Raw genomic sequence first — 13,784 nt, 5'->3', positions numbered from 1 at the left:
AAGAAAACATTTTCTGGCCAATCAGGTGAAATTGGATCATTTTGAATCAAGAAGACAGCTCCGAGCTAAATTCGCAAGCTACAGTGTCAGCCTACGTGGTCTCCGTGCCCCACATGAGCGGATATTTTTATAAATGGGCCACACAAAAAAAAAAACACACACACAGAATGTCCTGTTCACTCATTGGCTGCTTGTCATGGGAGGGGCGTGGCTAAGAGGGGAGAGATTGTCAAGCAATAGAACAAGCCAGTCATAAAAAAAGGTTTGAAAAGTGAAGTCAAACAAGTGCCTTTAATGAATTCAGAATGATTGTCAAAATGTGGCAGTTTTATGGGGGGCGGGGGTCAAGGGTCATGCGGGGATGCGGCTGCGAAGGTACTCCAACAGGGCGTCCGTTCCCTTCGCCACGATGGCGGCCCGCGGTGTCCGGAAAGGATTTCCCTGCAGACTCAGACACCTGAGCGACACAAACACGGAATGCGATTACAACAAGATTCAGACTGAGCTGAACTCCAAAGAGCTGCAACGGCGCCATCTACACAGATCTCTTAGCCATTACAGCGCTTTGCAAATTTGGTCATTATGGCGGTACTTGGAGAGCCAAGTACGGGCCCACCTGAGCGCCGTGCACAGGCCCAGCTGCGGCGGCACGTTGAGCAGGTCGTTGTCGGACAGGTCCAGCGTGGACAGGCGCACCAGCCCCAGCAGTCGAGCGGGGTCCACGCCTCCCACCTGGTTGTTGCCCAGCAGGATGGTTTCCAGGGACGGCATGTCGTACAACACCTCCGGGAAGGACTTGAACCTGCGCCGAAACCTTTTAGCGCACATCCGCACGCGCACTCCAAACGTTCTCGTGGGAGCTTTGAGGAGGATTACTTGTTGCAGTTGAGGACGACGGTGTGAAGCTTCGTCAAGTTCTTCAGCTCGGCCGGTAAATCTTTCAGTTGGTTGTTCCTGAGGCACACGAACAAAAGATCAACAAAATCATAAAATGGCTGACTTCCTGTGTATTTATTTTTGCGAGTCTACTCGTGAGAGACATGTCTACTGAATTTCATGTTTCTCGGTGAATCCGACTTTGGGGGCTGAATTTTCAAACTCTCCTAAATCGAAATTTGCATGTGGGTCATCGTCCCAAAATAGCCGACTTCTGGGTACGGGTCGTAGAGACTTTTTGGCGTGTCAGCTTATGTCGGACATGCCTACAAACTGGCTTCGGGAGCTTCATTAAAAAAAAAATCAAAAATAAAAAACGATCAATTAAGGTACTGTAATGCCCTGGCACGTGGGCAAGGAGAGCCGGCACAGTCGCCGATGCGCTTTCAGCCGTTTACTGAACGGGACAAACAGTCAAACACGCAAAATGAGACGCTAACAGTCAACTAACCGCGTGGCAAACGCTAAACCTGAGCTGGAGTCAGAACTCCTGATGTCACTCACTAGGCCACGCCCCTTCAAGGCACACGTCAACACACAAATACTACGGTGTATAAAATGAATTTCTCCTCTTGAAATGAATTCATTGTTAAGCCAAATTTGGGCTGGAAACAAAGCAAAAATGAAAATGGCCACTTCGAACCAAAACGGCCGACTTCCCGCACGCACGTACCTGAGGTCGAGGTGCACGAGGTTCCGCAGCGAGCAGACGAGGTCGCAGCGGGTCAGTCTGTTGAACGCCACGTTGAGCTCCGTCAGCGACGCCCGCGTCTCGGCCAACCTGCGCACACGCAAACGCGCACGGTGACGCGGCGGACACGTCGGCTCCGACTCGGCTCGTCGGTCGGCCCGCTCACCTCGGCGGCACGTCGCTCAGCAGGTTCTTGCTGAAGTCGGCGGACGTGACGGCGTGCTCGGCGGCGGCCCGGAACAGCTCGTCCGGGACGCGCTCGGCCTTCTTGTTGCTGCGCGGTAGGAAACGGGGCTAACTTCCTGTGTCGTCCCGGAGACTTTTTCGTGCGTCTCTTTATATTAAACAGGTCGATCAAGCGTGGCGCTGCTAAGTCAAACTGGCTGCGGGGGCTGTCTACCGAATTTCCTGTTTCTTAGTCAACTTTTCAGAAAGCAAATGTACATTTCCAACACGCTTGCAGTAGAGCGTTCCCTCGCCATCTCGCAGTTCACCTATTGCGGATTTTTGCCGCACAGCTCACCATATTGGGGGATTTGGAGTGTATGCTGTAATTGACTTTTAAAACAAAAAATGCAAAGAATAAAATGTCAGCATGTACAGCATGTTTTAAGAATGAGTGTTTGGCAGAGATTAAGCGGAGTGTGGGCAAGGTTCATCAAATAATAATACAAATCAAATATGTCTAGCTAATCCCCCAAATACCTGTTCACGACTTTGCGGGGATAGTCGAGTTCCGACCTTGCGGAGCAGACTTTCAAACGGGCGGCGGCGTCGCTCACCTGTACGCCAGCGACTTGAGCGTTTTCATGTTGCGCACGTCGACGGCGGCCTGGCCGGGCAGCGTCGCGGCGGTCGGCACGTCGGCGACGCTATCGGGCTCCTCTGAAAGAGCGCAAAGGCGCGCACGCTCTTTCAAACGTGACCGCCACCCAAAAGTTACGTTCCGCAGGAAATGTGTCACCGTACCTTTCGTTCTTCCTCTGAGGTACTTAAGAAGCTCATTGGTTCCTTTCTGTGACGAAGGAACAGTCGCGGATCATTCATTTGATTAGCGGTTAGCATTTGCTAGCGTGAGGCTACGTTAACTCTTACATACTGTTCATTTTCCCATGTACGGTCAATTTAGGAATTTTAGGAATATCGTCATAATAATAATAATTATGAACTGCAGATCTTTTCAAAATGTATTAATAGCTCGTCTGACATTCAGCAATTAACCCTTAATGAATGTTTGAGAGAAACGGGAACGTGTATAGTCATCCCTCGCGATGTTGCAGTTCACACCGCCCGCTTGGGATTTTTGGTTCAATACGACATTTTTACGTAGTCGTTCACATTCCAAACACAACAAATGCGACTTCTACTGTGTACTTTTAACTCTTACTTTTTTGGAGGACTACTCTTTTACTTTGACTTGAGTCACATTATTGTCAAGTAACAGTATTCTTACTCGAGTACAATATGGAGCGGACATCCTCTATTGCTACATTTTTGCTCGTTTCATTTTTGAAATGAATAGAAATGTCATTATTCTGTTCCAGCCTCCCCCAACAAATACATAAACTTTGGAACGTGTTTTTAATGCGAGAAAGTTTTTGTCAGACTTTTGCTTCAGTTCAATAGTTCCTGCGCCATGTGATGTGCACGCCTCGGCCACTCGGGGGCAGTATAGTACAGCCATCCGGATATGCACGAAGGAGACGGTCACAATCGCTCAGTAAGCTGCAGTAATATTCGTCGTCGTTCAGAGAGGCTGAAGAATGTCTGCCAAGGTGTATTGTTATGTTAGCTGTCTGCATGTGTTGCTTCACCGTGTTCAAATAGCCGTTGCTCAAAATGTTACAACAGCACCACAAAGATGCTATGCGTTAGCCCATATATGGCATTTCCAATTATGTGTAAGCATTAAGCTAGCGGAAACTGTGCGTTTGCTTTAAATCAACGTGTTGTTCTCTTCGTTTTACGATTTATACTGCTGTCAAATGTCAAAACCTACGTCAAAACTTGCCAACAGTACGTAAAAGTAAAGACAAGGATGAGAGGACGTACAGTCAGCAGGTCCCTCCTGATCCCACGCAGAGGATTTCCCTCCAGCAGCAGGATCTGCAAGTCGGGCAGCAGGCCGAGCGACGCGGGAAGTCTGATGTCGTGACAGGAAGCCGCCTTAGAGGCAAAAACGACAACAAAGACGGAGGCGGCGGCGCGGCGTCCTCCGGGACCTACGTGCCGATGTCGTTGTTGGTGAGGTCGAGGCGCGTGAGCGCGCTCAGCGCGGCCAGCTCGTCGGGCAGCGTCTTGATCTTGTTGTCCCGCAGCTCCAGCACGGAGAGGACGCCCAAGCCGGACAGATGCTCGGCAGACACGCTGAGCATCTGGTTGTTCCCCACGTACAGCTCCTACACCGTGGAAGTCCAAGGGGACGTGGCGTGGGTCACCAAGAGTTGCGTCTGGAGCGCTTGCCCGCCCGGTGAAGTGGGAAACTCAACTACCAAGTCAATTCAGTTAAGTCACCTAGTCAGACTCTTTCTGAAAATGTGTCTGCGTAAAACGAAAAACTTAAAAAGAGCACAGAAAATATGGATACAATACTAACGTTAGCATACTAACAATTTAGTCTTCTGCCAAACATTTCGGCAAAAAGCATTTGAGAAAAACCTCATTTGTTATATTCATATACCTAATATTTGTTTTTTCTTCTTTTGAACATGCCTAATATAATTGTATGTAATATTTACAAAACAAAATTGTTTGATTTTAGAAATGTATCAAATTATATTCATATCTATAGAAAAAAAGGTTGTTTTTAAAAACGTACTAAAAACTCAGCTATACTATTTATACATTTATATTTACACAAAAAAAGATGTATCATTTATGTATTTATTAAGATTTGATTCAAAATATTATAATAAACTGTATACATATTCTGTGAGAAATATTTCAAGCTTCTGTGACCCAGTGAGTTATTAGTGATTATTGATTGACCAAAAAAAAAAAAAAAATCAGTCAAATTATATTTCAATTTCTATTATTATAATACCAGTTTAGTTTATAAGTTAGCAATTCTTGACGCGCTGCCCCCTAGTGCTTTGGAGTGCAATTGTGCCTTCAAGCCTCGCCGTGTGCCGATTGATCAGTTGGCTCGGGCGGGACTGCTGCGATTGGCGTTTTACCTTGAGCGCGGGGGCGCGAAGCGGCGGGAATTGGCGCAGCTTGTTGTGTCGCAGGTAGACCTGCTCCAGCGCCGGCATCTGCGAGAGGCCGGCGGGAATGTCACTCAGAAGGTTGTTGCTACAGTCGAGCAGCTTCACATCTGCGCGGTAAAAACAGCAAGTCGAGGAATCCTGAGCGTTCCGGCTTTCGGACGCCGGCGTACACATGTAAATTCGTCAACCGGAATCCAAACGTTTACTGCCACCGACGTATATATTCGCCACCGACATTTTTCGTGCAAAGGGGTCTCAAAATTCAGGTCTGTAGACCACTGTACTGACTAAGGGATCCCTGAACGGCAAGACGGCATTTACGGGATTTGAGCTAGTGAGTTTCGGCCGCTAAATACACTCTATAAAGTATGCACGTCGTCATTTATGACGTAACAGTGGATGAAATGGCGAGGCTTGTGTTCATTGTCGCCGGCGACGATGGTCCCGGCAGGTTCAGTTCAAATGAATGGGTGCGGATGACGAGCATAACCTCCGCTTACCTCCCACATCCCAAAAACATGTTGATTGAAGACTCTCAATTGCCCGTAGGTGTGAATGTGAGTGCGAATGCTTGTTTGTCTCTATGTGCCCTGCGATTGCCTGGGGACCGGTTCATGGTGTACCCCGCCTCTCGCCCGAAGATGACATGGATGAGATTCGACAGATGTATTTTATACTGATATTGTGACAGGAAGTTCAATATGACTTCAGCACTGATGCTATTCGGCTAAGAATATTTTGAGGGGTGGGTCCATTTCTTGCAATTTTTCAATATTTGCAGAAGGTCTCGGTTCCTATCGACCTGCGACTGTGGTTGGCATTGGGGGGGGGGGGGCGGTCTCGATTCTAATCATGAACTTGATTTTTGTAGCAAAAAAGAAAGGGCGCTTTAACTCGCAATCCATTTGTCTCAGCACTACTTGGTGGTAGAAGGGCTTACCGGTGAGCAGCGCCAAGCCGTCGGGAAGCCGGGCCAGCTTGTTGCGACACAGGTGGAGCTTCTGCAGGCGCTGGAGGCGGCCCAGGCCGGACGGGAGCTCCGTCAGCTGGTTGTCGGACACGTCCTGCGACCGAAGGCCACGTGGACTCAAGCGCCATTCGCTAAATCTCCTACTTGCTCATTTTTCCGCAGAACATAGCTAAAAGTACTAGTTTTACATGATTAAAGGTGGCGTTTTTGAACATCTATAAACATGCATTGAACTCAGGAATGTGCATTATTGACCCCCCCCCCAACAAAAATGCGCGCTGACTGTGGTATGGTTTGGGACACGTGACAGCGGCCCCCTACCAGCTCAGTGAGCGCCTCCAGTTGTCCCAGCTCCTCGGGCAACCCGTCCAGCAGATTGTGCTGCAGCGTCAGGCTACGGAGCCGCTTCAGACCGTAGACCTCCGGTGGCAGCGACCTCAAGCGGTTGTGACTGCCAAACCAACAACACAACAGACACTCGTGACTGACAAAACGACACAACGCTGCACAAAGCCGCTTGAGCATTTATTTGACATTCCTTAAGGTCCGGGAACTAGTATGCTCTTTGTCAAGCTGCTACTAGTACTACTAGTGGCATGATACAGTTCTACCAGTGAATATGTGGCAGTGCATGAGCACTAAAGCTGGCTATCCAGCAAATGGAATCAAGTGTGGGGAAGTAAGGAATTACATGGAACAGCGTTACGTAATTGAAAGATAAAATTTGGATCCGTTAAGTTACTGGGAGAAAAAGTGCAAGTCCATTACAATTGCGTTTGGACATTTCCCAGAGTACTAGTTCACACTGTCGTTACATTTGAAGCGAGTTTGGATTTCACAAATCGTTGTCTGGTCATGTGCCATTCTCCCAGTCTCAAACATGACAGTGTTTCCAAATATGTGCACTTTGACCTGGTTGAACTCATCGTGTATAGTACAACTTTTGAACAGTTTCATCTTTATTATTTGGAGACTTTTTTTTTTTTTTTACAGAACATTCACTTATCTGGCTTGTCATACGAAGCCATATCGTTTAAATTGTGCACATTTGTCATTAGGTCAGTATGGTATCCTGTTTTCCACGTGCTGTACACAACAAACACATTTGGCATCATGCATTTATATTTCATCTTTTACTATCCGTTTTTTTTTTTTTTTTTACATCAAGAAGAAATGCGTTTATTCCAAAATAATGAGCTCGACTTTTAAACCACTTTTTTCCCAAAATTAAGAAAAGTAACCCGAATGTCATGAGTTATGTTACTTTGAGAACGTCATTGAAAGCGTTACAGGACGATTCCCTTCTCAACAGGGTAGCCGGTAATTGGAAGGAACTACCTTTCCCGAAGTCGTCTTCCCGACACCGCGCGGAATCAATGCTCAAAGGGCTTTTCCATTTGCGTCCGGTCGGCGCTCGCCTTACCCGAGTCGCAGCTGCTGAAGTTCCCGCAATTCCCCCAAGGCGCTCGGCAGCGTCTGCAGCTGGTTGTCGTGCAGCTACAACAGCATCGGCAAACATCAATGACGACATGTACGCGGCCTGACGACTATTTCTACACATTACCGAGTCACGGAAAACAGATCGATCACTTTGAGCGGGCCTCCCTCGAGGCGTTGACTCGATGGCAGCCGGACCGTTCCGTTTGTCTTAGAATTGTTTAGTTTGGGTCTTGCACACTTGTCTAAACACTCAGTCAAGACTGGACTATTTGATATTTTCCAACATATTTTGTACTTCTTCTTTTCCTTTGGGCTCGTCCCTTTAGGATCGCCACAGCGCGTCATCCTTTTCCATGTCAGCCTATCCAACCTGCTTTCTTCACTTCCTGACCACACCCACCATTGCTCTGGACGGTTGACCCCAAGTATTTCAAGTCCTCCACCCTCGCTAGCTCTTCTCCCTGTAGCCTCACTCTTCCGCCACCACCCCCTCATTCATGCACATATATTCTGTCTTACTTCGGCTAATCTTCATTCCTCTGCTTTCCAGTGCATGCCTCCACCTTTCTAACGGTTCCTCCACCTGCTCCCTGCTTTCACTGCAGATCACAATGTCATCTGCAAACGTCACGGTCCGCGGAGATTCCAGTCTAACCTCATCTGTCAGCCTATCCATCACCACTGCAAACAGGAAGGGGCTCAGGGCTGATCCCTGATGCAGTCCCACCTCCGCCTTAAATTCTTCTGTCACACCTTCAGCACACCTCACCGCTGTTCTGCTGCCCTCGTACATGTCCTGTATTATTCTACCAGACCTCCGCATGCAGTACCACAATAGCCGTCTATTGTTGTACTAAAGCGGCTCTGACTACCGGGGACAAATTCCTTGTGTGTTTTTGACACACTCGGCAAGTAAAGAGGACTCTGATACGGATTCTAATTACAGAAGATCCGACAAAATGCTCGAAAACGGCTGGCAATATGGGGCGGCAGTGAACGGGTGAAAATGAACCGCGCCGCGATTAAGCGCATTTGGCAGACGCAATCCCGGCTGCCACTTGTCAGTAGATCAGCGTCCACATCTGTTTAGTTATTCAGTAAAATCAGGCCCTGGCGGGAAAGTGTGCTCGAGCACGAGTGGAACGGCCTAGCGCGAGTACTCCCTCGATCACGCCAAGAACAAGATTCTTAGTGCGAGGCGTACGTCCAGCGTGGTGAGCGCAGGTAGCAGTCGGATGTCGTCGGACAAGCGGCCGAGCCGGTTGGACGCCAGCAGCAGCTTGGTGAGGTCGGTCTGCTCCCACCAGCGCTCCGACGCGCCGAACGACACGTTGCGATGGGCCTCCTCGGGCGTGTCCACGTTCAGACGGTACACGCTCGCCGGCACTGATGGGGAAAACATCAACAAACTCAACTTCATTGACGTTTGCAGCTCCACGACAAGTGTTGTGCTTTTTATTTGGCTTTCCTGTGAAGCCAATTCAGAAGGGTGCCAGAGATCGGCAGGTGCTGCCTGCGCAACTATCTGCCCATGTATCTGTATTAAGACAGGTGTTGCCATCAGGGACAATTTGGAATCAAACCTCCTCGTACATCTGAGCAACTGTTAAGATTCATTGCAACTAGTATCCATCCGGCTGTCGCAAAGTGACGTCACTGCGGCCGCTTTGCTCCAAAGTGAACCCAAAGGACGTCCCGAGGTCTTAGCTTTAACCCCCCCCCCGTAACGTCTATTCGACCTGTTACTACAAATTTAACACAACAGTCAACGTGGAGTTTTCATGACTGCGGGTGTTCGCGTACCTTCCGTGAGGCTCCGATTGGTCAGGTCGAGAGTTCCGCTCTGCCGGGCCGCCTTGAGGAGCCCATACGGGACATTGGGCTCGCTTTTGGGCGTCCTGAAGCCGCGTAGCGAGTCCACCTCCTGCGCGCCTCTCAAACGAGACATTTGCGTTTCGTTTGGCACGAAAAGGTCGCCGCGGTGCTCGTAAACGGCTCCGGTTCGCCCACCGTGATGTTTAGCTAACCCGAGCTCTGTTTCGCTAGATAGGACACGCCCATTTTCAGCTGCGTGCCGCGGCGACGCTAAGCTAAGGAGGTCGACGTCGTGAGTGCATTCCGGCAAGGAAACCAAAAGACCAACGGTGCCGGCATATTGTGCTGCATACGGTTGCGAACAACACCCTACAATTACAATAAGGGAACCGGGACTCCCTTTCACGTGTAGAATTATTATTTTTTTTTTCAAATGTTGTGTGCTGATAGCATACGCTTTCGCGTTGAAAAACAGTAACCTTCGTGAAACTCGGTCGAGTTATGAGCAAGTTACGACTTAATTTCAATGTCCACGCGTTGCTTTCTATGGGAACGACGACCTCCGCAACATGGCCGCCACGTCGGTGAGCTGGGCTACTGACGAATCTAGTCTTCATATCTATGATGACTCCGCTCACTTCCGCCCGCCACCGGCAACAAAACACATCACCCCCACCCTGTCTTCTGTTGCGGTCATTGCCGTTAGGGGCACACGTCATTTCCGTTTGCGTTCCGTTACAATAAAAGCGTTTGGTTTGAGTTCAATAGTGTAGAGTAGCCCTGCGATTGGTTGGCGACCAGTTCGGGGTGTTCCCCCGCCTCTCGCCCGAAGATAGCCGGGATAGGCTCCGGCAGCCCGCGTGGGCGGAAGCAGAATGGAAAATGGATGGATGCATAGTGTCGAGTAGCTCCTAAAACATTCATTCCAACCACCAACACACTTCGTCTCTCTATTGTACAGTTGAAATATGAGGAAATGGAAATGTCTTTTGGTGCTTTCTGGTCTTTAACACCAATTTTAGGGCTTCCGCCAGCTACGAAGGCACATCGCTTCCGTTCGGGTTCCTTCACATTAAAAGCATTTGACCGATGAGGGCCCACAGAGACGAATAGTTAATAGGATTCACCCGACGCTAAACGAGGAAAGTCTATTTATTAAGTCAGACGTTGCCTTCAGGGACGGTCTGTAATCATATAGTTTGCCTTGTCGTTAGTAAAAGTCTGAAATCACAACATTCATGACAAGTGATCAAGTATCGACTTCTGCTAATAGTCCTTTGGTGAGTATCAGTGAGCATGTGTACACTGCACACTGCTAATCAGAATCAGAATCATCTTTATTTGCCAAGTATGTCCAAAAAACACACGAAGAATTTGTCTCCGGTAGTTGGAGCCGCTCGAGTACGACAACAGACAGTCAGTTGACAGAGAACTAAACAGTCACTGAGCAATAAAGGGTTGCTAGTAATGTCGGTACAATTTTTCTTTTTTTGACAATTGTGCAAAAAGATGCAAAGTCCTCTAGCACGTCGAGCAGTTCGAAAGACTAATCTCGCAAGAGTCCGCGGAGTGCAACGAGCATTGTGCAAAGGGCGCCGAGGCTTCAAGGAGTGGATGCGGTGTAAAGTAATGAGTAACATAGCAGCAGGCAGCGTGATGATCCACGGCCTGATGGCCGAGCAGAACATCCGGTGAACTTCGATCGCTGCAGTAAAACAGTCGAAGCGAAGACTTGAAAATTGCAACGAGCGACTCGGATACTTTCAGGATGTTTGTGGCTTTTGTCGTCTTGTGCGCGCTGCAGAGTGCAGCCCGGGGCTCAACTCACAAAGGTAAAAGGTTTTTTCTTCATTACGATGATTTCGCTCGTATCCGGGATCTCGTTCTTCCGGTCACGACCCGCAGCTCGTGACCGTAGGTGAGGGTAGGAACGCAGATCGACCGGTAAATCGAATCCTCTTCCCCACGACAGACCGATATAGTATCCGCATCATTGCAGACGCCGCACCGATCCGCCTGTCGATCTCCCGTTCCATTCTTCCCTCACTCGTGAACAAGACCCCGAGATACTTGAACTGTTATGGCGGTGCAGCTGCTCTCCATCTTTCAATTGCTTTTGCAAATGTGCGTCCCGCAGGCGTGCGTGCGTCGCCTTCTGGCGCGGTGACGCTTCGGCCGTGGCTGACGGGCCTGACCGCCGTGGTGGTCTTCCTCTTCGTCGTCTTTGTCTTCGTCATCCTCAGCAGACTCTTCAGGAAGGACAGGTCGCTCTTCCACGCACGCACGCACGCACACGATGTCCTCACTGAACAATTGACGGTGTTCCAAGCTATTGGAAGCGCCATCGCTTGGGTGTTTTTTTTGTTTTTTTTTTTGCTGCTTTGTGTTGCGAGCAGAACTTTGACAGGTTTTTTTTTTTCTTCTTCTTCTTCCCCCGACAAGAATCGGGTATCCACATTGAAAGATTGTAGTCCGCTCACGGTTTGTCTCAAAGGGGTTTACACAGCATCGTAGCATCCTCTGCCCTTTGACCCTCACATGGACAGATGAAAAACCAAAACGCTGATGAGTTTGTCGCACCAAACATTAGAATTGCGGGGCGACTGATCAACACGCACGTCGTGGTCTTGTGCAACAGGGAGGAGGAGGCGAGGGAGGCGTTCGGATGCTACGACGAGGCTGCGGAGATGCGCCAAGACGAAGCCAAACAAACCAGCTTTTAGGCCCGACGCAACCTGGAGCTGAACACGCTCAAGAGTGTCCAGATGATCGTGATAATACAAACTCCGACACTTCCTTGACTTTGTGAAATGCCTTTAAGCGTGTTTATTCAACTGTTTTTTTCAGATTTGCAACATGACATGTTAAATGAAAAAAGTTGTTCTCTTTCTTTTAGCCGATAGACATCTTTGCTTGCAAATTCTCACCCAAAGTGCCGGGAGCTGCCAGACTCAGCAGCATCGCTTAGAAAGTCAAATGAAAAATTCAACAATAGCCGCTGAAGGTTTTGGACAGTAAATCAACTTTTCCAAAATTTCAATACAACTGAAATGTAAATCTGTCGCTAATCTTTGTTTTACGTTACAAAAACTAAAAGTCCAGGGAGTTCCCATGGTCAACAGCATCTCTTCGGATCTTCAAATAAATACATAGTTCCCTGAAGTTTGCCCAGTTTGAAATTGATCTCTTATCAACAGTCGGATAAATAAAAAAAGGCGGATGCCAATATACAACCTCAATTTCAATGAAGTTGGGACGTTGTGTTAAACATGAATCAAAACAGAATACAATGATTTGCAAATCATGTTCAACCTATATTTCATTGAATACACTACAAAGACAATGTGTTTCATGTTCAAACTGATCCACTTGATTGTTTTGAGCAAATAATCATGAACTTCGAATTTGATGGCTGCAACACATTCCCCAAAAGAGTTGAGGAATGCTCATCCAACACGTGTTTGGAACATCCCACAGGTGAACAGGCTCATTGGGAACAGGTGGGTGCCGTGATTGGCTAGAAAAGGAGCTTCCCTGAATTGCTTAGCCAGGGGTTCACCTCTTTGTGAACAAGAGCGTGAGAAAATAGTCCAAAAGTTTAAGGACAATGTTCCTCAACGTACAATTGCAAGGAATTGAGGGATTTCATCATCTACGGTCCATAATATCATCAAAAGGTTCAGAGAATCTGGAGAAATCACTGCATGTAAGCGGCGAGGCCGAAAACCGACATCGAATGCCCGTGACCTTCGATCCCTCAGGCGGCACTGCATCAAAAACCGACCATGTGTAAAGGATATCACCACATGGGCTCAGGAACACTTCAGAAAACCAATGTCAGTAAATACAGTTCGGCGCTACATCCGTAAGTACAAATTGAAACTCTACTATGCAAAGCAAAAGCCATTTATCAACAACACCCAGAAACGCCGCCGGCTTCTCTGGGCCCGAGCTCATCTAAGATGGACCGACGCAAAGTGGAAAAGTGTTCTGTGGTCCGACGAGTCCGCATTTAAAATTGTTTTGGGGAATTGTGGACGTCGTGTCCTACGGGCCAAAGAGGAAAAGAACCATCCGGACTGTTATGGACGCAAAGTTCAAAAGCCAGCATCTGTGATGCTATGGGGCTGTGTTCGGGCCAACGGCATGGGTAACTTACACATCTGTGAAGGCACCATTCATGCTGAAAGGTACATACAGGTTTTGGAGAAACATATGCTGCCATCCAAGCGACGGCTTTTTCACGGACGCCCCTATTATTTCAGCAACACAATGCCAAACCACATTCTGCACGTGTTACAACAGTGTGACTTGGTAGTAAAAGAGTGCGGGTACTAGACTGGTCTGCCTGCAGTCCAGACCTTTGCTAAAAACAATAAAGTTGATCAGTTTGAACATGAAATATATTGTCTTTGTAGTTCATTCAATTAAATATAGGTTGAAAATGATTTTCAAATCATTATATTCTGTTTTTATTTATGTTTAACACAATGTCCCAACTTCATTGGAATTGGGGTTGTAAGTCAAAATGGTGAATATCGGCGCCGATAATCGGTCCGTCCTGTGGTCTCAAATCCTAAAAATGGTAACAGCTTAAGTCTGACACGAGTCTCCCACGCCCTCGTGAAGCTAAACGAAGCGGTCAGAACATTAGAAACAGCTTCCATGATTATGCGCTTGCGGTACCTGTTCACCATGAGGCCCCGCGGAGCCACCTGGGAAC

General features: G+C 48.1%; 2 protein-coding genes across 2 annotated transcripts; one reads left to right on the top strand and one right to left on the bottom strand.

The window, feature by feature from the left end:
• Positions 1-272: 272 nt before the first annotated feature.
• Positions 273-9,745, bottom strand: lrrc40 (leucine rich repeat containing 40). The gene is made up of 15 exons (XM_061779764.1): positions 9,050-9,745; positions 8,451-8,632; positions 7,230-7,303; positions 6,128-6,257; positions 5,777-5,900; positions 4,804-4,943; positions 3,854-4,026; positions 3,680-3,770; positions 2,597-2,642; positions 2,410-2,512; positions 1,794-1,901; positions 1,610-1,717; positions 877-954; positions 617-802; positions 273-457 (listed from the first exon to the last, which is right to left on the bottom strand). Exons 1-15 carry the CDS (start codon positions 9,192-9,194, stop codon positions 352-354), a joined length of 1,794 nt encoding a protein of 597 aa, XP_061635748.1. The 5' UTR covers positions 9,195-9,745; the 3' UTR covers positions 273-351.
• Positions 9,746-10,433: 688 nt separating this feature from the next.
• On the top strand, positions 10,434-12,063 carry smim24 (small integral membrane protein 24). The gene is made up of 3 exons (XM_061779774.1): positions 10,434-10,893; positions 11,199-11,325; positions 11,700-12,063. The coding sequence occupies exons 1-3, from the start codon at positions 10,830-10,832 to the stop codon at positions 11,782-11,784; spliced, it is 276 nt and encodes a 91-aa protein (XP_061635758.1). The 5' UTR covers positions 10,434-10,829; the 3' UTR covers positions 11,785-12,063.
• The last annotated feature ends 1,721 nt before the right edge of the window (positions 12,064-13,784 follow it).

The sequence above is a fragment of the Phyllopteryx taeniolatus genome, chromosome 7 (genome assembly GCF_024500385.1).
Source record: "Phyllopteryx taeniolatus isolate TA_2022b chromosome 7, UOR_Ptae_1.2, whole genome shotgun sequence".
NCBI classification, from domain to species: Eukaryota; Metazoa; Chordata; class Actinopteri; order Syngnathiformes; family Syngnathidae; genus Phyllopteryx; species Phyllopteryx taeniolatus.
Note: the sequence above shows the minus strand (reverse complement) of the source record. Positions and strands in the feature narration are given on the sequence as shown.